Source organism: Narcine bancroftii, chromosome 6 (genome assembly GCF_036971445.1).
Source record: "Narcine bancroftii isolate sNarBan1 chromosome 6, sNarBan1.hap1, whole genome shotgun sequence".
Lineage (NCBI taxonomy): Eukaryota > Metazoa > Chordata > Chondrichthyes > Torpediniformes > Narcinidae > Narcine > Narcine bancroftii.
In genome coordinates, this window is record NC_091474.1 from 73,127,206 (window position 1) to 73,151,544 (window position 24,339).

The 24,339-nt window shown below is 37.5% G+C and overlaps 1 protein-coding gene across 5 annotated transcripts in view; it reads right to left on the bottom strand.

Moving 5' to 3' along the window:
* The window catches only part of wdfy4 (WDFY family member 4), a 224,292-nt gene that overhangs the window by 119,936 nt on the left and 80,017 nt on the right, over positions 1-24,339 (bottom strand). For all 5 annotated transcript variants that reach the window (XR_011340161.1, XM_069885345.1, XM_069885346.1 and 2 more), the window contains exons 32-38: positions 21,253-21,393; positions 19,305-19,475; positions 17,000-17,164; positions 16,146-16,272; positions 14,977-15,134; positions 12,847-13,085; positions 11,274-11,389 (exon numbers count right to left, since the gene is read on the bottom strand). Coding sequence is in view for 4 of the 5 variants with exons in the window: in XM_069885345.1 (XP_069741446.1) it covers positions 11,274-11,389; positions 12,847-13,085; positions 14,977-15,134; positions 16,146-16,272; positions 17,000-17,164; positions 19,305-19,475; positions 21,253-21,393 (1,117 nt within the window). In the remaining variant the exon portion in view is untranslated. The remainder of the gene's footprint in view (positions 1-11,273; positions 11,390-12,846; positions 13,086-14,976; positions 15,135-16,145; positions 16,273-16,999; positions 17,165-19,304; positions 19,476-21,252; positions 21,394-24,339) is intronic.

Genomic DNA, 24,339 nt, shown 5'->3' on the forward strand with positions numbered 1-24,339 from the left:
AAAGGGAATAGAGGGAATAAGGAGGGAATTAAAATTGAAATCTTTTCCGGGGGGGGCTGGGTGGGGAGGAGTTACGGTCAGTTGACACTTGCGAGTGAATTCGCAAATCCAAATGGAGAGGGGAGATGTGGTTGCCCGACAAGGGATAAAGGGCAACTCAGGAGGGGGAGGGGAGAATGGGGTTAAAGAAGTTTTAAATAGGAGAATAAGGAAAATGTTTGATGTTTTAGAAATGTTGTCTTATAAAGTGTTCAAAACAAGAAAGCAGAAATGGATAAGAAGGAAAGGTGATGATGGAGAAACGGAAAGGGAAGATAAACAAAGTATGAAATGGCTACGTTGAACTATATGACTTTAAATATTAACAGAATACATAACCAAATCAAAAGGAAGAAACTGCTAAATTTACTGAAAAAAGAAAAAATTGATGTAGCATTTGTGCAAGAAACACACTTAACTGAATTGGAGCACAAGAAATTAAAGAGAGATTGGGTAGGACATGTAACAGCAGTGTCGTATAATTCAAAAGCAAGAGGAGTAGCTATATTAAGCAGTAAAAATATACCAATTAAAATAGAAGAGGAAATAATAGATCCAGCAGGGAGATATGTAATGATAAAATGTCAGATATATTCGGAGTTTTGGAATCTACTCAATGTATATTCACCTAACGAAGAAGATCAAAAGTTTATGCAAGATATTTTTTTGAAGATAGCAGATATGCAAGGGAACATATTAATAGGAGGGGATTTCAACCTTAATTTGGATTCAAATATGGATAAAACTGGGAAAAAAATTAACAGAAAGAACAAAGTAACCAAATTTATAATTAAATCGATGCAAGAAATGCAACTTTTGAATATATGGAGGAAACAACATATAGACATAAAACATACTCAAGAATAGACCTATTTCTGTTATCAGCTCGTATGCAAGATAGAATAAGAAAAACAGAATATAAAGCTAGAATATTATCGGACCATTCACCCTTGATATTGACAATAGAGTTTGAGGACATCCCTCCAAGAATGTATAGATGGAGATTAAACTCCATGCTACTTAAAAGGCAGGATTTTAGAGAATTCATTGAAAGACAAATTAAAATGTACTTTGAAATAAATACGGAATCAGTGAAAGATAAGTTTATACTATGGGATGCAATGAAAGCGTTCATTAGAGGGCAAATAATAAGTTATGTAACCAAGATGAAGAAGGACTATAATCAGGAAACAGAGCAGTTGGAAAGGGAAATAGTAAATATAGAAAAAGAATTAGCAATGAAGGAAGATACAACTAAAAGAAGAGAATTGGCAGATAAAAAAAAAATATGAAACACTACAAACATATAAGGTGGAGAAGAACATATTGAAGACAAAACAGAAATATTATGAACTAGGGGAAAAAACACACAAAATTCTAGCATGGCAGCTTAAGACAGAACAAGCGAAGAAAATGGTATTGGCATCAAGGAAAAAAGACAAACAAATCACATATAATCCAACGGAGATTAATGAAAACTTTAGAGAATTCTATGAACAATTATACCAAACTGAAAACGAAGGGAAAGAAGGCAAAATAAATGAATTTTTAACTAAAATTGAACTACCAAAATTACAAATAGAGGAACAAAATAAATTAACAGAACCATTTGAAATAGTAGAAATACAAGAGATAATAAAAAAAAACTACCAAATAATAAAACACCAGGAGAGGATGGATTCCCAAGAGAGTTCTATAAAACATTTAAACATTTATTAATTCCTCCCCTCCTGGAAGTAATCAACCAGATTGACAAAACACAAAGCTTACCAGATTCATGTAAAACAGCAATAATTACAGTAATACCAAAGCCAGGGAAAGATCCATTTGCACCAGCGTCATATAGACCAATATCATTACTTAACACAGATTATAAGATAATAACTAAACTATTAGCAAACAGATTAGCAGATTATGTACCTAAAATGGTAAATCTAGACCAAACTGGATTTATTAAAAAAAGATGGACAACAGACAATATTTGTAAATTTATTAACTTAATTCATGCAGTAGAAGGGAGTAAAGCGCCAACAGTAGCAGTTGCTTTAGACGCAGAGAAGGCCTTTGACAGAGTAGAATGGAATTATTTATTCAAAGTATTGCAAAAATTCAGTTTACCAGAGAAGTATATTAATTGGATTAAAGCATTATATAAGGGGCCATTGGCGAAAGTGACAGTAAATGGATATATATCAAAGCAATTTAATTTAAGCAGATCAACATGCCAGGGATGCCCACTATCACCCTTATTGTTCGCGTTAGCTATAGAACCACTAGCAGAATTGATAAGAACAGAAAATAATATAAAAGGGATAAAAATAAAAGGCAAGGAATATAAAATCAGTTTATTTGCGGATGTTAAGTATAGTATAGTTAACAGAACCAGAATTATCAAAAAAAGAATTATATAAGAAATTGAAAGAATATGGAGAAGTGTCAGGTTACAAGATTAACGTAAATAAAAGTGAAGCAATGCCAATGAATAATGCGGATTTCTCAAAATTTAAGAAGGAATCACCATTCAGATGGCAAATACAAGCAATAAGATACCTAGGTATACAAATAAATAAAAATCTCGGCCATCTATATAAACTCAATTATTATCCACTAATGAAAAAATTACAGGGCGATTTAGAGCATTGGAAAGATTTACCACTAACACTAATAGGAAGGATAAACTGTATTAAATGAACATTTTCCCAAGGATACTATACCTATTTCAGGCATTGCCAATGCACTTGACAGAGAAATTCTTCAAGGAGTTAAAGAAAATAATAAGGAAATTTTTATGGAAAGGGGGGAAACCGAGGATAGCACTAGATAAATTAACAGAATGGTATAAACAAGGAGGTTTACAACTGCAAAACTTTAAAAATTATTATAGAGCCGCACAATTAAGATACCTATCAGATTTTTATCAAACAAGGGAAAAGCCAGATTGGACTAGATTAGAACTAGATAAAATAGGGGAAAAGATACCTGAACACATATTATATAAATGGGATGAAAAATTGGTATAATGTAGGAGTACTCCAGTATTACATCATCTGCTCAATATTTGGAAGAAGATTCATGTAGAAAGGAATAAAACAAATTACCAATTACCAAAACTAATAATGACGCAAAATCAGTTACTCCCTTTTACAATAGATAACCTTTCCTTTAGAGAATGGGAGAAAAAAGGGATCAAAAGAATAGAAAATTGTTTTTCAGGAAATAGATTATTATCCTTTGAACAAATGAAGGATAAATATAACTCAAGATACAGTGTTGGCATATTACCAATTGAGATCCTACTTGAAGGACAAATTAGGAAGTAGTCTGAGGTTACCAGAGGGAAGTAACTTTGAATATGTGATTACAGATACAATGATAATCAAAAGATTTATAACAAATATGTATATTAAACTGCAAGAAAAGGAGAATGAGGAAACAAATGGTAAAACTAAACAAAAATGGGAACAAGATTTAAATATAAAGATAAAGAAGGAAACATGGGAGAAGTTATGCTCTGGAACGATGAGAAATACAATAAATACGAGGTTACGTATGATACAATATAACTGGATACACAGGCTATACATTACACCTCAAAAGTTAAATAAATGGGGGAGGAGTCACGTGATGGAGTAGTGGCCGGACGGTGAACTCCAGCCCTCTCCAGAAAAGTCGGAAAAAACAAAGGAAAACACAAAGGCACAGAAATAAAAGTTAAAGAAAAGTGAGTATAAAGGTGGAAAGAAGATGGCGACAAAAAAAGAAAAATCAAAATCAACGGTAAGAAGAGAGGAAGAGAAGACAACGGAGGAAGAAGGAGAAGGCCTTACCTGTTCGAAGAGGCCCGCTGTGGAGAGAGAAACCCGCTTCCTCATGTCGGTAGAAATTGGACTACAAAAATGGCTCGCTGAGCCGAGTAAAAGTGCGCAACCGCGCATGAAAAAAAACACACCGACGGGAGGGGGGACCAGCTGGGGAGCCGATCTCCACAGCCGGCAACGACAGCTGCAGAACACCTGCAGCAAGAAGAGAACACAGAAGACAATGGAAACAAGAAAGAAGAGAAGAAAAGGGCAACAAAGAAACAACAGATGGCCAACCCAGAGGAAGAAGAAGAGGAAGAGTACAGTGAAATAGAAGAAGAAGGGAAAGGCAAGATAAAGGATATACTTTCTCTTGTTAAAGGATACATGGAGTCATTTAAAGAATGGCAGACACAGGAATTTAATGATTTAAGAAGAAGAATAAACAACACAGAAGAGAAAATGAACAAAATAGATATGACCTTAACAGAAATGGGAAAGAAAATGGACAAGATGGAAGAGCGGGCAGTAGCAGCAGAAATGGAGGTAGAGGACTTAAAAAAGAAATTAGAGGAATCTAATAAAAAAGCTATAGAGACACAAGAACTACTAGCTCAAAAAATAGATATAATGGAAAATTATAACAGAAGAAATAACATAAAGATAGTGGGCCTTAAGGAAGATGAAGAAGGCAAGAATATGAGGGAGTTTATAAAAGATTGGATCCCTAGGATCCTAGGATGTCCAGAACTACAGCAAGAAATGGAAATAGAAAGGGCACATAGAGCATTGGCCTTTAAACCACAACCACAACAAAAACCAAGATCTATTTTAGTAAAATTCCTAAGATATACTACAAGAGAAAAGATACTGGAGAAGACAATGGAAAAAGTAAGAGAGGGCAACAAGCCACTGGAGTATAAAGGGCAAAAAATCTTCATTTATCCAGATATAAGTTTTGAACTCCTAAAGAAGAGAAAGGAGTTCAATACAGCAAAGGCGATTTTATGGAAGAAAGGGTATAAATTTATACTAAAGCATCCAGCGGTATTGAAAATATTTATTCCAGGAAAACAAAACAGACTATTCTCGGATCCAGAAGAAGCACGAAAATTTGCAGAACAACTACAAAATAGACGGAGAGATGAAGACGTGTAATGAGAGTAAAAATGATCACGATTGATATGTATGTGGGTAAAGAGGTATAAGAGTGTATAGGTATAATGTGCATACGTGAATGTATCGGTACTTAGAGGAAAATATAGATAGTATAGACAAGAATTAATAAGGGAAGGTAATGGAATAGAGAGAATAAGGAGGGAATTAAAAGAGTGACCTTTGTTACATATGAAAAGTGAAATCTTTTCTGGGGGGGGCTGGGTGGGGGGGAATAGAGGTCACTGCAAAATCAGTTGACGCTTGCGAGTGAATTCGCAAACCCAAATGGAGAGGGGAGATGTGGTTGTCCGACAAGGGATAAAGGACAACTCAGGAGGGGAAGGGGAGATTGGGGCTAAAGAAGTTATAAATAGGAGAATAAGGAAAATGTTTGATGTTTTAGGAATGTTGTCTTATAAAGGGTTTAAAATAAGAAAACAGAAATGGAAAAGGAGGAAAGGTAATGATGGAAAAACGGAAAGGGAAGATAAACAAAGTATAAAATGGCTACGTTGAACTATATGACTTTAAATATTAATGGAATACATAACCAAATTAAAAGGAAGAAACTGCTAAATTTACTGAAAAAAGAAAAAATTGATATAGCATTTGTCCAAGAAACACACTTAACTGAATTGGAGCACAAGAAATTAAAGAGAGATTGGGTAGGACATGTAACAGCAGCATCGTATAATTCAAAAGCAAGAGGAGTGGCTATATTAATTAGTAAAAATGTGCCATTTAAAATAGAAGAGGAAATAATAGATCCAGCAGGGAGATATGTAATGATAAAATGTCAGATATATTCGGAGTTTTGGAATCTACTTAATGTATATTCACCTAACGAAGAAGATCAAAAGTTTATGCAAGATATCTTTTTGAAGGTAGCTAATACGCAAGGGAACATACTAATAGGAGGGGATTTCAACCTGAATTTGGATTCAAATATGGAAAAAACTGGGAAAAAAATTAACAGAAAGAACAAAGTAACCAAATTTATAATTAAATCAATGCAAGAAATGCAACTTTTGGATATATGGAGGAAACAAAACCCAAAAGAAAAGGAATATTCATATTACTCGGCTAGACATAAAACATACTCAAGAATAGACCTATTTTTGTTATCAGCTAGTATGCAAGATAAAGTAAGAAAAACAGAATATAAAGCTAGAATACTATCGGACCATTCACCCTTAATATTGACAGTAAAGCTAGAGGACATCCCTCCAAGAATGTATAGATGGAGATTAAACCCCATGCTACTTAAAAGGCAGGATTTTAGAGAATTTATTGAAAAACAATTAAAAATGTATTTTGAAATAAATACGGAATCAGTGGAAGATAAGTTTATACTATGGGATGCAATGAAAGCATTCATTAGAGGGCAAATAATAAGTTATGTAACCAAGATGAAGAAGGACTATAATCAGGAAACAGAGCAGTTGGAAAGGGAAATAGTAAATATAGAAAAAAAATTAGCAATGAAGGAAGATACAACTAAAAGAAGAGAATTGGCGGATAAAAAAATAAAATATGAAACATTACAAACATATAAGGTAGAGAAGAATATAATGAAGACAAAACAGAAATATTATGAACTGGGTGAAAAAACGTACAAAATCCTAGCATGGCAACTTAAGACAGAACAAGCTAAGTAAATGGTATTGGCATCAAGGAAAAAAGACAAACAAATTACATATAATCCAAAAGAAATTAAGGAAAACTTTAGAGAATTCTATGAACAATTATACCGAACTGAAAACGAAGGGAAAGAAGGGAAAATAGATGAATTTTTGACTAAAATTGAACTACCAAAACTACAAATAGAGGAACAAAATAAATTAACAGAACCATTTGGAACAGTAGAAATACAAGAGATAATAAAAAAATTACCAAATAATAAGACACCAGGAGAGGATGGACTCCCAATAGAATTCTACAAAACATTTAAAGACTTATTAATTCCGCCCCTCCTGGATGTAATCAACCAGATTGATGAAACACAAAGCTTACCAGATTCATGTAAAACAGTAATAATTACAGTAATACTAAAACAAGGGAAAGATCCACTCTCACCAGCGTCATATAGACCAATATCTTTACTAAACACAGATTATAAGATAATAGCTAAACTATTAGCAAACACATTAGCAGAGCAGGTACCGAAAATGGTAAATTTAGACCAAACCGGATTTATCAAAAAAAGACGCACAACAGACAATATTTGTAAATTTATTAACTTAATTCATGCAGTAGAAAGAAATAAAGCACCTGCAGTAGCAGTTGCTTTAGACGCAGAGAAGGCCTTCGACAGAGTAGAATGGAATTATTTGTTCAAAGTATTGCAAAAATTCAGTTTACCGGAGAAGTATATTAATTGGATTAAAGCATTATATAAGGAACCGTTAGCGAAAGTGACAGTAAATGGACATGTATCAAAACAATTTAACTTAAGCAGGTCAACGCGGCAGGGATGCCCACTATCATCTTTATTGTTTGCGTTAGCTATAGAACCACTAGCAGAATTGATAAGAATAGATAATAATATAAAAGGAATAAAAATAAAAGACAAGGAATATAAAATCAGTCTATTTGCAGATGATGTTATAGTGTACTTAACAGAACCAGAACTATCAATAAAAGAATTATATAAGAAATTGAAGGAATATGGAGAAGTGTCGGGTTACAAGATAAACGTAAATAAAAGTGAAGCAATGCCTATGAATAATGCGGATTTCTCAAAATTTAAGAAGGAATCTCCATTTAGATGGCAAATGCAGGCAATAAGATACCTAGGTGTACAAATAAACAAAAATCTCGGCCAATTATACACACTCAATTATTATCCACTAATGAAAAAATTACAGGACGATTTAGAGCATTGGAAAGATCTACCACTAACACTAATAGGAAGGATAAACTGTATTAAAATGAAAATTTTTCCAAGGATATTATACTTATTTCAGGCATTGCCAATACAACTGACAGAAAAATTCTTCAAAGTGTTAAAGAAAATAATAAGGAAATTTTTATGGAGAGGGGGGAAACCGAGGATAGCACTGGATAAATTAACAGAATGGTATAAACAAGGAGGCTTACAATTGCCAAACTTTAAAAATTATTATAGAGCCGCACAATTAAGATACCTATCAGATTTTTATCAAACAAGGGAAAAACCAGACTGGACGAGATTAGAATTAGATAAAATAGGGGAAAAGATACCTGAACACATATTATATAAATGGGATGAAAAATTGGTACAACATAGAACTTCTCCAGTATTACATCATCTCCTCAATATTTGGAAGAAGATTCATGTAGAAAGAAATAAAACAAATTATCAATTACCAAAACTAATATTGACGCAAAATAAGTTACTCCCTTTTACAATAGATAACCTGTCCTTTAGAGAATGGGGAAAAAAAGGGATTAAAAGAATAGAGAATTGTTTTTCAGGAAGTAGATTCTTATCCTTTGAACAAATGAGAGATAAGTACAATATAACTGGAGATACAGCGCTGGCATATTACCAACTGAGATCCTACTTGAAAGATAAATTAGGAAGCAATTTGAGTTTGCCAGAGGGAAGTAACCTTGAATATGTGATTACAGATACAATGTTAATCAAAAGATTTATAACAAATATGTATATTAAACTGCAAGAAAAAGAGAATGAGGAAACAAATGGTAAAACTAAACAAAAATGGGAACAAGATTTAAATATAAAGATAAAAAAGGAAACATGGGAGAAATTATGTTCTGGAACGATGAGAAATACAATAAATACGAGGCTACGTATGATACAATATAACTGGCTACACAGATTATACATTACACCTCAAAAGTTAAATAAATGGGACCCAACAGTATCCGATAGATGTTTTCGATGTAAAAAAGAAATGGGAACAACAATTCATGCAATCTGGACATGTGAGAAAGTAGAAAAATTTTGGGAAGATCTCAATCAGATATTAAATAAAATAACAGAAAACAATATACCAAAGAATCCAGAGATCTTTCTTCTAAGTAACATAAAAAACAAAGAATTTGGAATTGATTTGGAGGATGCACAAAAAAGATTTGTTAAGATAGCCCTAGCCGTAGCAAAAAAATGTATTATGTCAACCTGGAAATTGGAAGATAATCTGAAAATACAACAATGGTATATAGAAATGAATAAATGTATTCCATTAGAAAAAATTACATATTGTTTAAGAAATAATATTGAAATATTCGAACAAATATGGGAGCCTTACATTAAATACAATAGCGAAAACCTACCGGGGACAATCATTACCTAAGTTGATGGAAGGAGAAGGAAAGAAAAGAATGGACTCAGTAGAATTTCTGGTGTATTTTTGTTGAATGACAACATTATCTGACTGGTTTAATGTAACCTAGATTGTATACCTAAAATGGATGGGAGGGGGGGTGGGGGGTGGCTTGGGAGGAGGGAGGGGGGGGAGAAAAAGTCACTGTATATGTGTGAAAAAGAAAAAGTGTGTAGCATGGCTAATGTGATTTATGGTGTGAAAAATAAAAAATTTATAAAAAAAAAAGGAAACAAATGGTAAAACCAAACAAAAATGGGAACAAGATCTAAGCATCAAGATAAAGAATGAAACATGGGAGAAACTATGCTCCGGAACCATGAGAAAAACAATAAACACAAGGTTACGTATGATACAATATAACTGGATACACAAGTTATACATTACACCTCAAAAGTTAAACAAATGGGACCCAACAGTATCAGACAGATGTTTTCGCTGTAAAAAGGAAACGGGAACAACAGTTCATGCAATCTGGACATGTGAGAAAGTGAAAAAATTTTGGGAAGATCTAAAGCAGATACTAAATAAAATCACAAAAAGCAATATACCAAAAAACCCAGAGATCTTCCTCCTAAGTAATATAAAAAACAAAGAATTTGGACTTGATCTGGATGGAGCACAAAAAAGATTTGTTATGATAGCCCTAGCTGTAGCAAAAAACTGTATTATGTCAACCTGGAAATTAGAAGATAATTTGAGAATACAACAATGGTATTTCAAAATGAATAAATGTATTCCATTAGAAAAAATAACATACAATTTAAGAAATAACATTACAATATTTGAACAAATATGGGAGCCATACATAAAACACAATAGAGAAAACCTACCGTGGACATCTACCACCTAAAATGACAGAAGGAGAAGATAATGAAAAGAACTGACTCAGTGGAATTTCTTGTTTATTTTTATTAAGTGACAACATTGTTTGACGGATTTAATGTATCTTCGATTCTGAACTTTAAATAAGTGGGAGGGAAGGTGAGGGAGGTAGGGAGGGGAGGAGGGAAGTGGGGGAGAAAACGACACTGTATATATTTGAAAAGGAAAATGTGTGTATCTTGATCAATATGGTTTATAGTGTGAAAAATTAAAAAAATTAAAAAATTTTAAAAAAAGTTAAATAAATGGGACCCAACAGTATCTGACAGATGTTTTCGTTGTAAAAAAGAAATGGAAACAACAATTCATGCAATCTGGACATGTGAGAAAGTAGAAAAATTTTGGGAAGATCTAAACCAGATATTAAATAAAATTACAGAAAACAATATACCAAAAAACCCAGAGATCTTCCTCCTAAGTAACATAAAAAATAAAGAATTTGGACTTGATTTGGATGGTGCACAAAAAAGATTTGTTAAGATAGCTCTAGCCGTAGCAAAAAAATGTATTATGTCAACCTGGAAATTGGAAGATAATTTGAGAATACAACAATGGTATGTAGAAATGAATAAATGTATTCCATTAGAAAAAATAACATATAATTCAAGAAATAATATTACAATATTTGAACAAATATGGGAGCCATACATGAAACACAATAGAGAAAAACCTACCGGGGACATCTACCATCTAAATTAACGAAAGGAGAAGGAAATGAAAAGAATTGACTCAGTGGAATTTCTTGTTTATTTTTATTGAATGACAACATTGTTTGACTGGTTTAATGTATCTTAGATTTTGTACTCTAAATGAATGGGGGGGGGAGGTAGGGAGGGTGGGATGGGAGGAGGGAAGGGGGGGAGAAAATGACACTGTATATATTTGAAAAGGAAAATGTATGTATCTTGGTCAGTGTGGTTTATGGTGTGAAAAATAAAAAATTTAAAAAAAAAGACAAGTACCTGACATCCAGGTCAATAAAGGCGATTTCAGAAGATTGATAGTTAACTAATCAGTTACTCATTAGACTCTCTTTTGTCGTTAAAAGGTCAATTCTTACCATCTTGTGTGCAGATTGATTCGAAGGAGCCATCATACTGTTCACTATTTGCAGCTGATTGTGCATACCAGGAGGCCTTTTTGCTGCAGGTTCCCACTCCAAATCCATTGGGATAACTGGAAAATGGTGCAAGATAAACTTCCAGAAGAACCAGGCAATATACACCAAATACTGTGATAGGTGGCCAAACCTGCCCCAGTAGGTGGGTCACTGAGTCAAGAAGTAAAAAACGAAATTCTGTGGACACCGTTTCTTTTTGGCTTGAGGTCTTCATCAAGTTATGATGAATCAAGGCACCTTGACAAAGGGCTCAAGCCCAAAACGTCGGTCATGTACTTTGACCTTTGCTATATAAAGAACGCTGTTTGGCCTGCTGAGCTTCTCCAGCATTGTTTTCACTGAGTCTAGAACCTAGTACAAAAGCCAAACCCCTCTAGTTTTAGAAATTGTGCTTTATGAGTACCCCGAGCTCAGGAAATATAGAACTGAAAGCGAGGGGTTGTCCTGACTTAGTCAGAGAAGGGCTGGTGAGGGGAAGGTGAGCGAGTAATTTCCCCAGCACCTCCTCTGATTAGATACCCCACTCCCCCACCACAGTTATCATATGGCCACAATCATCCACTGCCTGACATGTTCTCCCTCCACTCACCCCCACCACATCATCTATCTACTTCCTTATTCAAACCTTCCTCCATCTCCATCCCTTACCAAACACAGCCTCTGCAATCATCAACCCACCCCCACCCTCCACCACGGCTCCTGTGCTGAAGGCTGCAGGCTTCCCCTCTGACCACCACCTAAACTATCAATCAAGATAACAAACAAGCATTGAACACACAAATCATAGTTTACTCACAAAAACCTGAAGAAAAAGGCTGAAAAAGTACACCAGGGTCTAAAAGTATAGATGTTTAGAAAATCCCCTTTTTACAGTCTCACTCATCTCTGCTTCTCGATCAACCTCAATCCCAATGCATCGGGTTTGGGACTCGCAGGTTACACATTCAAGGCACATGCCTTCAGTGACTTGCAGAAATGTTAAATGGGTAAATCTAGATAGCGGGGTGTTTATAGTTCGCAGGATGGAGCCAGCAACTGAATTCATTCATTCAAAGGAGCAGTTCTTTTTTGATGTCATGGACAGAACTCTTCCTTCAATCAGTAACATCACAAACAACTTATCAGTCATCGCATCAGTTCACACGAATAGCCGTGGTCAGAAACCAGGCGCAACCAACACAAAAGGTCATTCACCAAACATCAGGCTGAGTGCAACTGGCAGTTTATCCAAACCCCAGATTTAAGTTGCAATTAGGTGGAATTAAAATTTGGGCAGCGGTTAGTGCAATGCTAAAACAGCGCCGATGACCCGGGTTCAAATCCAGTGCGATCTGCAAGGAGTTTACAAGTTCTCTACGTGTCTGCGTTGGTTTCCTCCATGTGCTCCCGTTTCCTCCCACCTCCAAAAACGCATGGGGTTCTCGGTTAATTGGATGGACCAGGGTCATGGGGCTGGAAGGGCTGCATGTCAAACAAGAAAATGTTCCCCTCCAAGAGAAAGTAGGGTATTTACCTTCCGGTTTTAATCTGGCAAAGGCAATGGATGAGGCAAATGGTGAATGATATACTGGAGTTGTAAGTGGCAAAAATGATGTCCCACTGTTCATGAAGGAACTTTAGAGTATTCAGCAAGATTAGCAAATCTGAGGGTGACTGTCTCGGTCTTGATAGGCAATACAGAATTGCTCTGTTCAGGCTACTGTAAAGGTTGCTCACAACGTGATCTTTCTGGAAGTAAACAAGGTCTAGGACCTGAGGGAAGAAAAGCAGAAGTGATCAGGTTTCAGAGCAGTCAGGAACCAACAACTGCAGCTGACAGGGACTATGGAAGGGTTTTTAAAAAATCAGAATTTATTGTCACAAAAAGCCATGCAATTCATTGTTCTGTGGTAGTGCAAATATTGGTATAAATTACATTTAAAAAGATAAATAAATGAGTGAAAGGGAAGATAAAGAGAGGTCATGTCTGTGCTTCATTATCCATTCAAAAATCTGATAGCAGAGGGAATGAAGCTGTTTCTGCACTACTGGGTGCTCATCTTCAGGTTCCTGTCCCTCCTTGCTGATGGTAGAAGAGAGAAGAGGGCGTGGCCTGGGTGGTGAAGGTCCTTGAGGATAGAGGCTGCTTTCTGAAGACACTGCCTCTAAGTGTTTGCTGTTATATGTAACGTGTTTAATATATTTTAATAACTTTGATTTATTTAACTAACTGATAAATTTCAAAAAATGTTAAATGTCTTTCAAAGCTTAGCTCTGTTAGAAACTTTCATAGTTTTTCATAGGATTGACAGCTGAATCCAAGGAATTGGCTCAGCCTCCTGGTAAAGTTTATCAGCCGTTTCATAGGCAGGACTGCTTTGTGTCCACACCCCCATAGTGTGAGCCCCAGCCTTCACCCTGCATGTTTCCACTGTGTGATGTGACACGGGCAAGTTCAAGGTCGGAGAAAAGCTCCCAGTTAAGTCCAGTCGCTGGCAAGTACACCTCCAAGAACCACAACATCTCCAAAATGCCATTTTGATTCAGACTCAGAGAGAACACACAATGATTTGAGAAGAAACTATATATTCCAAAGAGGTGACACCCATTTCTCAGAATTCCTCTTGTGCCATCCATGGATATTTCACAACCGAGTTTGAACATTGAAGGAAGATCGTATTTTATTTTTCTACACATCAGGTCTGTTCATCAATGATCTCCTGGTCCTTCATTCTGAAGTTACTCAGAAATTTCCTTCCTCAATGGACGTGGCCAACAACTGGCATTAGTTTGTCAACCTTCAGTTTGGGGGATTTGTTGTATTTTTCCACAGCAATGGGCTTAATTTCATTCAACTGACTGCCAATCATTTCCCGTACCATCAGGATGTGACTGGTCCTCACTCAATGCAAGTTAAGTGCGTCACGGTTACTTCGGATGGCACGGTTAGCAAAGCAGTACGCACAATACTATTAGAGCACCAGGACCCATGTTCAAATCCGGCACTATCTGTAAGGAGTTTGTATTTTCTCTCCTTGTATCTGGGTGGGTTGGCAGACAGCAAAGAGGAACTAAGAGAAGATCTAAGTGTTATCTGAATTCAAATCCAACTTGAGATTTAAGACCAAAGATACACTGCAAGTATTGAACACTTCAAGATTTCATCAAACTATTAAGATCAATGTTATGAAATATTAATTAAGCAAGGAGAGGAAGAAAACCAATGGATGTTAATGTAATATCCACTGCTATTCTGTGGAGAAAATAAGAATAGGCTTTTCACCTAAAATATTTAGAGAAAAAACTGATTGTACACTAATGCAACATAAATAAGGTTATCTTTAATTATTTTTCTGTTTCAGTTGCAATAACTTTGTATTCTTGTTTTATTTTCATTAATAAAAATCAATGGAATAAATCCATTAGCAATAAATAATGCATCTCATTTAGTTTTTTCCTTCCTGGTTTACAATTTCTGAGTTATAATTAAGGTAAACTATTTTAATTCTGATAAGCAGTGTTACAATGTTTACACACTCAGTCAAGGTGGAACAGGGCATGTTAAAGATTTTGCTTCTTCCTGTTTTTATCATCCAACATTGGGCAACATTTTTAAAAATTCCTTTACTGAAAGACTTTATATTCAACAAGTTAAGAATCATACCTTACAGATCTGTTTGGTTAGGAAATGAAGAATATGCTGAGGATTCACATCAAACCTTCCGGCAAACAGCTTGTCAACAATTCTTTGGCTGAAATAGGTCACGTTTCCAAATAGTGTAACCAAGCTTCCCTCTGTCGAGCTGAGCATCTGAGCCGGACCTACCAAATAAGATGGAAATCATGGGGAGGGATTCAATATCTTGGTGATTGTTTATGAGTTAGGTCCACATGACTGGTTGAATGAGTGTGAGAGTCTATCCACCATCTCCCTTCCTTTATTTGGTGAGCTGGGGTTCTTTAAAAGTCTCCACAGTGATTTTCCATAACATTCTTTTGTCAACCATCCAAACTTTGCAAAGGTATTTCATATAAATTATTCCACTTACAGTGAATCAAGTATGCTTATTTGAATGCTAACCTTACAGTTAATGGTGTGTGGGCAAGCCCCATAGATCATATTTACAGTTTTATTAATTGTTGGTCACATTTCTGGTCATCCTCTTGGAATTATGGGATGTCAGAGTCATTGCTATTGTCCTTGCCTCTTTCTTGACCTGTTGTGGTCCCAATAGTGAAGGTACTCCCACAATGCATTCGGCAGGGAGTTCCAGGCTTCAGATGGACTAACGTGAAGGACCAGCGCTGCATTTTCAAATCAGAATGCGATTTGGAGGGGAACTTGCGAGTGCTGGTCTTTCCAACCACCCTCTACTTTTGTTCTTGGTAGCAGAGGGGTGAATGTTCAGGATAATGGATTGGTTTGGAATTGAATGGTTTTTTTAAAAAAGAACCCCAAAACACATGCAGATAGTGTTTGTAGTAGCTACTAGCTATAACTTAGACAGGGGAAAGATTTTGGGGAGTCTGCAGATGCAACATTCTGTACAATATGCTCCCATGTCATAACTGAGAGATAGACACCTGAGGAAAGAGAAGCTTTAATTTAGGTTCTCATCAATGGGTGAAAGAGAAGCCAATGGCGAGGCCTGGATTAGAGGAAAACAAGTATCTCAGAGGGTTATAGGAATGGAGAAACCCAGGCATGCATAGAAATGAGGCTGCAACAGAAATTAGTCTATTTCAGAGCACAGAACTTGAACTGACACTGGATACACACTCAGTATGCAATCACTCAACCAATAACCAATACTGAAGGAATGTTGGACTGACTATCTCTGGCCAAAGGCTTTATCACAGACTGTTCCTCCATGATGATGTGAAAGATGTCCATGACGAAGAATAGTATTTGGGTTTGCAACGTCTTTCTCTGCTCCTCAGTTGCTTTCTCCAGTGAGCTCTAATGTGAAAAAAAATTAATAAATGTTTATGAAACAACTTCTTCAAAAGTTTACTGCTGATAATAATTGTATGCTGAGAGCATTCTCAGATATTGTCCCTTCTTACAGATTCACAATTACTTAGAATAATTGGTTCCCAACATTTACACCTAACTGAGGTTAATACCAGCTCAATTAATAGAACTCAGTCCAGCACTATATATATCTCCATATGGTGAGAGTGAGATAGAAAGAGATAAAGATGGAAATATAGAGAGATAGAGTGAGTGAGATATGGTCTTTAGTGGGAGGCAGGCCAACAGTATCAGGGAGTGAGATGAGAATATTTGTAACACTTGACAATAAAGAACAAGGGATCAGATAAGGATGAGAGAGAGAGATGGAAAGAGATAAAAAGGTCTGTAAATTCATTTCCTGAGCTAGAAAGTGCAGAAAAGATTCACACAGTTTTCAGGACTGAGGGTTTGAGTTGGCTGGAAAGACTAGAGACTGGAATTTTTTTCATCAACTGTAGGAAGCTGACAGGTGACCTTATAGAGGTCTTTTAAATAATGAGGGGTGGGAATGTTTCTTTTCCCAGTGGGGATAAGGTTCTTCTCTCTGAAATGTAGCCCCTCACTATTTAAAAGTAGGATGAAAAGTTTGAGCAAGCATACAAAAGAGCATGAAACCAAATATAAAGTCTGCAGTTGGAATATCTTATCTGAATGAATTGCAGCTACCCACCTCGACCAGAATGTCAACAGGATGCAGGAGTTTGTTTGCAGGAACTTTCAACAAGCTATCCAAAAGGAGAACACGGGTGAAATCTGTTGCTTGCTTCTGGGCAGGATGGGTTGACAAGTGGGGCTGTGATTCAACTGTTTCCTGCAACAACCTTCTGGAATCAACCTACTCCATGAGAAAAATGTAAACAAAATGGCATTCACTTGAACAAAGCTGTCTGCTTTACCAAATCCTTTATCAAAATTAACATTCATCTGCATCTTTTAACTCTGATATAAATATGGTTTTATTGAGTGCAGCTGATGATAAACGAATAACGTCAATTTCAGTTCATGGGCTCACTATGGTTCACGAGCTTTAAACAAGGGACACCCTAAACAGTTTCTGAAAGATGCGCAAAGACCCATCCCTCACGTGCAAGGTTCGCAGAATCGCCCTTCTATGCTGACATTTTACTGACCAAGGTTGTATTTCCTCAACGTCTTCTTCCAATTCTCATGAGAACATTCCACCACAAAAATAAGTGCTTCTGGCTACCCCAATGAAATGGACATGATCGGGGTGGTGAAAGGGGGCTGATCAGACCAGTCATAAAGGGAAGCTAGCTGTGTATCAAGCCTTTGGAGAGACTCTAGACACTACAGACAGGACATTCAGCCCGGCGAGATTGTTCTGCCATTCCATCATCAGTTGATCCGTTTTCCCACTCCCCATATCCTTTGATAACCTGAATATTCAGATACCTATCAAGTTCTGCCTTAAATACACCCAACAACCTGACCTCCACAGCAAATTCCAGAGATTCACTACTCTCTAACTGAAGGAATCTTGGGCGGTATAGCGAGGTGGTTAGCGCAATGCTATTACAGTGCCAGCAACCCGGTTTAGAATTCAGCGCTGACAGCACGAGTTTGCACGTGCTCTTCACATCTGCATGGAGTTCCTCTGGGTGTTCCGCATTCCACCCACCCTTCAAAATGTACAGGGATTGTCAGTGAATTGGAGTAATTTGGCATTACGGGCTCATGGGCCGGAAGAGCCTGTTACCTTGATGTTTCTCTAAATTCTTTTTATTAAATATTCCTCCACATCTGTTTTAAATGGGCATCCTTCAATCCTGAAGTTGGGTGCTCTTGTTCTCGACTCCCCTACTGTGCAAAACAACTTTGCCACATCTACTCTGTCCAGATGTTTGAACATTTGAAATCCTTCAATGAAGTCTCCCTTCATTCTTCTGAACTCCAAGGAGTCCAGTCCAAGAGCCGTCAAACATTTCTCATATGCTAATCCCTTCATTCCAGGAATCATTCTTGTGAATCTTCTCTGAACCCTCTCTAATGCCAGAACATCCTTTTTTAAATAAGGATCCAAAAACTGTACCCGTACTCCATGTAAGATCTCACTAGGGCTTATTAAGCCTCAACATTACATCCCTGCTCTTACATTCTATTTCTTTAGATATGAATGCCAACATTGCATTTGCCTTCTTCACCACCGACTCAGCCTGGAGGTTAACCTTTAGGGCAGGGGTGGCCAACCTTTAATTTTTAATTAGACATTCAGCACAGTAACAGGACATTTCAGCCCACAAGTCCGTGCCGCCCAATTAACCCCCCCAGTACGTACTCGTGGGTTAAAATGGCCTGTTACTGTGCAGTATGCCTAAATTAGAACTCAAAAGTTTGGCCACCCCTGATTTAGGGTATCCTGAACAAGCACTCCCAAGTCCCTTTGCACTTCTGAATTTTGAAATTTTAACCCCATCCAAATAATAGTCTGCCCTTGTATCCCTTCTACCAAAGTGCATGAACATACACTTTCCAACATCGTATTTCATTTATGACTTCTTCTCACACTTTTCTTTGGTGTTGCTGGAGGTGGTGTCTGAACGTCTGTTTTCTCAAGCAACCCGTCTTCTAAGTTATCTGACTGTGTCGTGCATTTGAGTCTGTTGTGGGACCAATGTTTTTGCTGGCCCCCTTCAACTCATCAGCTGGCGTCATGCTGTCAACACGAGATGTGGAAGCTTTTCAGCCATTCAGTCAGCAAGAGGGAAGAAGACAGATCAACACCAGATTTCGTCCTTTATTGGAAGTGGAATCGAGCTGAATGTTGGAACGCACTTACCACATCTTTTAAACTTATTTGCATTTCCAACATTTGAGGTTATTTTGAATAAATTCAAGTTGATGCCACACTGGTAAGACACAGTCAACCAAAGTATCTTTTCTTCATTCTATTAAAATGCAATGTCAAAACCCACGAAAGTACATTGGAGTGAAGATAATACAGCAGTAGCTCCTACCGTGTAATTCGGTGATTCCTCAAGGTGAAAAGCAGCAGCAGCTAGGGCTTGAAGAAACTCTGGTGACATCCACAGTGGGTCATTTGGGAAGATATCGTACGTAAGATTAAAAAACTGTATTACACTGTCAGGGTAGGTCACCTCCCACGAGCCAGCAGCTCCTGAGAAAGGCTGAGAGCAAAAATCCCATCACTGTTTGAAACATACAACTGCAAATGATTTTTCAGCCTCTTGTGGCAATTAACAATCAACTACAAGCCATAATTGTCAATGGCCTGCTGGCCCTCATCAGCTGCTGCTCACTTCAGCTGACTGAGTTTTGGAGGCAATGATCTATGATTGCCTAATGTCTCCCCTAAACTTTCCTCCCATCTGTACAAAGTGAAGGGAGGAATATTCAGGGGAGACATCAGGGGAATTATACTTTTGGTACAGAAATATGGGTGCCTGGAATGGTGGAGGCTGAAACAATGGCCAACATTGTGACAAGGACAACATGGAAAATACTGAAAATACTCAGTATGACGGGCAGCATCTGTGGAAAGAGAAATGGGATTAACATTTCAGACACTGTCTGGCCCACTGAGAGTGAATTGGTTTTGTTTTGAGTTTCAGCATCTGTGGTGATCTCCATTTTTATCGTGACACAGGTCCCACATCTCAACCGATGGAGATAATGATGTCATTGAACAAGCTGGGAAGGGCTGAAAGAAGAGAGGCAGCAAAGTGGCTGCAGGGGAGAGCAGACAAATCAGAGATGGACAAGTTCAAGAAGTGAGAGGGAAAGGTTGGCCCCGCTGAGAGGTAGAAAATGTTAGAATCTGAATCAGAATTTATTGTTAGGAACATGTGATCAGGACAGAACGTCCCCATTAAAACTGGCACAATTCAGCCAGAGAAACTCAGCAGGCAGGCTACATTTTGCTCACATCTTGATGAATGGCTCAAGCCCAGACCGTTGGTTATGTATTCTTATCTTTACTATATAAAGGACACTGTTTGACCTACTGAGTTTCTCCAGCATTGTGTTTTACCATAATTCAGCCAGACCCAGACTTACCAACATCAAAGCAACTGGAAATTAAATGCATGAGAATGTCCCTGAATGTCACTAACATTCATGGACACTCAAAAACCAATTAAAAACATAAACATTACTTTTTTAATTAAGAGAAGATATCAAAACATTTTAAAATAATGCATTGAAACAAAAGGAAATTCCCTTGTATCTGCCTTCTGTCCATTGGCCTGCTTCCCATTAAAATGAATTGCTAATTGGATGTGCACCAGATGAAGTGGAACAGATTCAATGCATTTCCCTCTCTAATCTGTACGCTCTCCTGCTCAATGCAGAGCACAGCAGGATGACCAACACAGCAACTAAAAGTATAGGGGGAGTGAAACACAGACGTCTGCAGACGCTGTGATTGTAGTAAAAACAAACAGAAATTCTAGAGGAACTCAGCCAGTCTCAGTGTCCATAGGAAGTAAAGGTTTATTACCGATGTTTCAGGCCTGAGCCCTTACTCAAGGTGCAAACAAAAAACAGGAAGGCATCTGAATAAAAACTGAAGAATGGGAGGGGGAGGAGACCAGACCAACAAAAGGTGTTAATTGGATATGCTAAAAGGAAAGGAGAGAATTGATTTTGGCTCTGTGAAAGGTAAGTGGGGGGGGGGGGGAGAAAAGAGAGAGAGTGTGAAAATGAGCGCACTGGGAGAAAAGGCTATGAGGAAGAAGGAGGAGGGGGGCTGTTGCTTTAACAGAAATCGGAGAAGTTGGAGGGTGCTCAAACAGAAAATAAGATGTTGTTCCTCCACTTTACGAGTGGTCTCAGTGTGGGAGTACACAAGAAGGACTCATGAAGTTCAACACAGCTGTGTGTTTTTAATGTGGAATTTAAATCTCTGTTAAAGGGCATTGTTTGAACACAAGTGAATTGCCTCACCTTGCTTAATATTGTTCTCACCATCCCGAGCAAAATCAAAGCAGCTTCAATGCACAATCCATTAGTGATTTTTACGGGCTTTTCCCTTTGATTTGCTCTCACTTGGTCAAAAATCCAAGGAATCATTGTGTCAGGGTACAACTGAAAATAAATCACAGTATAAACATCCATTCTTTGGATTGTCAACAACATTTGGAAGGCAAAACTTTTCAATTTTCATGTAAATTTTTTACTTTTTGACAAAGCTGGGTAAAAGCCAACCAAACAAAAAATCAATATGCTGGAGGAATCTGTCTCCCCTCGTCGATGAAGGATTCCAACCTGAAATAGCGATCATCCTTATTCACCCATCAATGCTGTTCGAGCTACTGAGTTCCTCCAGCAAATTGTTCTTTAGCTCCACATTCCGGCAACTGCAATCAAGATTCATTTTATTGTCATGTAATTGTACAGAACATGCAACACAAAATTGCCTACTGCCTGCTGTAAGGCTGGAAAAAAAGTCACCATTCGTGTCTCCTTACAGTTTGAGCGAAAGAAAATCCCTTCAGAGTCACTCATGGATTCTCCTGTGTTTCCAGATAATTTGCCTTCCAATAGTTCTGAAATCCTAAGAGTTTGACTCACTGTTTCTCGTGCTCTCTTTAAAACAAACCTGGGCTCCATTTCCATATTTATTGGAAATGTTATTGTAATACTGGTAAAATTATAGATATATCTGAACGTTAATATTCCAGGAAATCTGCCAGCCTGCACCACTAACGTTCAGATGCTGCCAGGTGATCAGAGTTTGTATTCATCACTAAATTAGCAGACAAACTGGGATTGACGAGATTTGGAATGACGTCTGGCCTATTCCCACCCTTCTTACTGAGTTGAATGAAGAGCTTATTGAACTCTTCAAGGCACATTTTATCAAAAGTTTGATCCAAAAATTATTTGTATTTCTCAAGCAATCATAGAAATGAAATTTAATATGCAGTCTAAGTCTCTGATAAATGTGCAGATAGCAAGTTAGAATATTGTATTTTTATTAATGTCAGTGTATTTAAATTATCTGCAATTTCATGTTATTATTGTTGAACCATTTTCTTCAAATGCCACTTCAAATGGTTTTATAATAACGTTTCAGCAGATTCCATTTTATCTCTTTCGGTGTTTGATGTGATGGGTCGGTAGTGGGTCAAGATCCTACAATCCTTCATGCAGACAGCAGACTCTACACACAGGAGGGTGAGCCTGAAACTTGCTCTGCTTGCCAGGATCATATTACAGTAGAAGACCTAAAATCCTGACAACTCGGGGTTGTGTCGGTCCAGATTTTCTGGATTCTTGGGCAGTATTTTTAAAATTCAAATTTAAGGAGAATAAAGAAGAGATGAACAGGTAAATTTTGATTGTATTTTATATGAAAAAATGTTTTGATAATAAATTAAGTACAAAACACAAATAAATATTTATTTGTCCATTTCCGCGACTTCTGTGTGTCTGTGGTGCTTATGCAAGCACTCACACACAAAAACTTGCTAGATTTAAAAGGTATGATCTTTCGAGAAGTCCAGATTCTTGCGTGGTCATCTGGATTTTTGGACTTCTACTGTACTGTTTTGCATCAGGGGTTGCACATTCATATTGACTCAATCACATTCTGAACACTAATCCATGAGTGTACCACTCTCACGGTGGCTGCTCATAAACCTAATCCCCAGCACAAGTCCCCGACTCCCTAACACCACCTCCTAGAATGTCACTGACAAGCTGTTCTGGGTTGCAAACTTGGGTCCTCTTCTGAGATCGCTTGCTCGGTGATTCTCTGCTGGTAAGTTGGTTTCCGAAGTCAGACTAGATCTGGGGTGGCTTGTTGCACCAAGATACTCTTAGAGTTGCCAGAACAGAATAATGAGAGGTCATTCCAGGCAGGTAGCATGGAGAGGAACCTAACAAATCGATCAATAAATAACACTGACAGAGAAAGGTAAATAGTTGCATCAGCTTCAGAACCAGTGGGAAAACATTGCTGCTCCACTAGAGTAATATCATAGAACGTTACAGGACAGTACAGGCCTTTCGGCCCTCAATGTTGTGCTAAACTATATATTCCTGCCAATAAAATACTAAACCTGATAGTCCTCTATTTTTTCTTCCATCCATCTGCCTGTCTAAGAATCTCTTATCTGCCCCTAATGTTTCAGCCTCCCACCAGAGGCATTCCCGGCTCCCACAACTCTGTGTAAAAAAAACTTACCTCTGACGTCTCCCCTAAACTTTCCTCCCTTCACTTTGTACAGATGTCCCCTGGTGTTTGCTATTCCCACATGGGAAAAAGGTGCAGGCTATCCACCTTATCTCCAAATCTTGTAGACCTCTCTCAAGTCTCCTCTCATCCTTCTACATTCCAAAGAGAAGTCCCAGCTCTGCTAACCTTGCCTCATAAGACTTATTTTCCAATCCAGAAAGCATATGGTAAATTTCCTCTGCTCCCTCTCCACAGCTTCCACATCCTTCCTGTAATGAGGTGACCAGAACTGAACACAATATTCGAAGTGTGGTCTCACCGGAGATTTATAGAGCTGCCACATGACCTCTCCATTCTTGAACTTGATGAAGCCCAGCATTCCATAGGCTTTCTTAACTATCCTATCAACCTGTGCGCTGTCCTTGAGAGATGTATGGATTAGGACCCCAAATCCACACAAGTATCATAATGTATCATCTCACATTTATCTAGATTAAACTCTATCTGCCACTTCTTTGCCCAGCTCTGCATCCTGTCTATATCCTTTTGTAACCTATGACAACCTTCAGCACCATCCACAACTCCTCCAACCTTTACATCATCTGCAAACTTACTGACTCATCTTTCCACTTCTTCATCAAGGTCATTTATAAAAATCAGAGAGCAGGGATCCCAGAAGAGATCCCTACAGACCTCCACTAGTCACTGACCTCCAAGAAGAATATTTTCTGTCCACCACTACTCTGCTTTCAAAAGGGAAGCCAATATCATTTCACATTAGTTATGGAAACAGCACAGGAGGAAACAAGTTAGAGGTAAATAAATGCCTCACAAAGGCTTTAGTCTTTTTG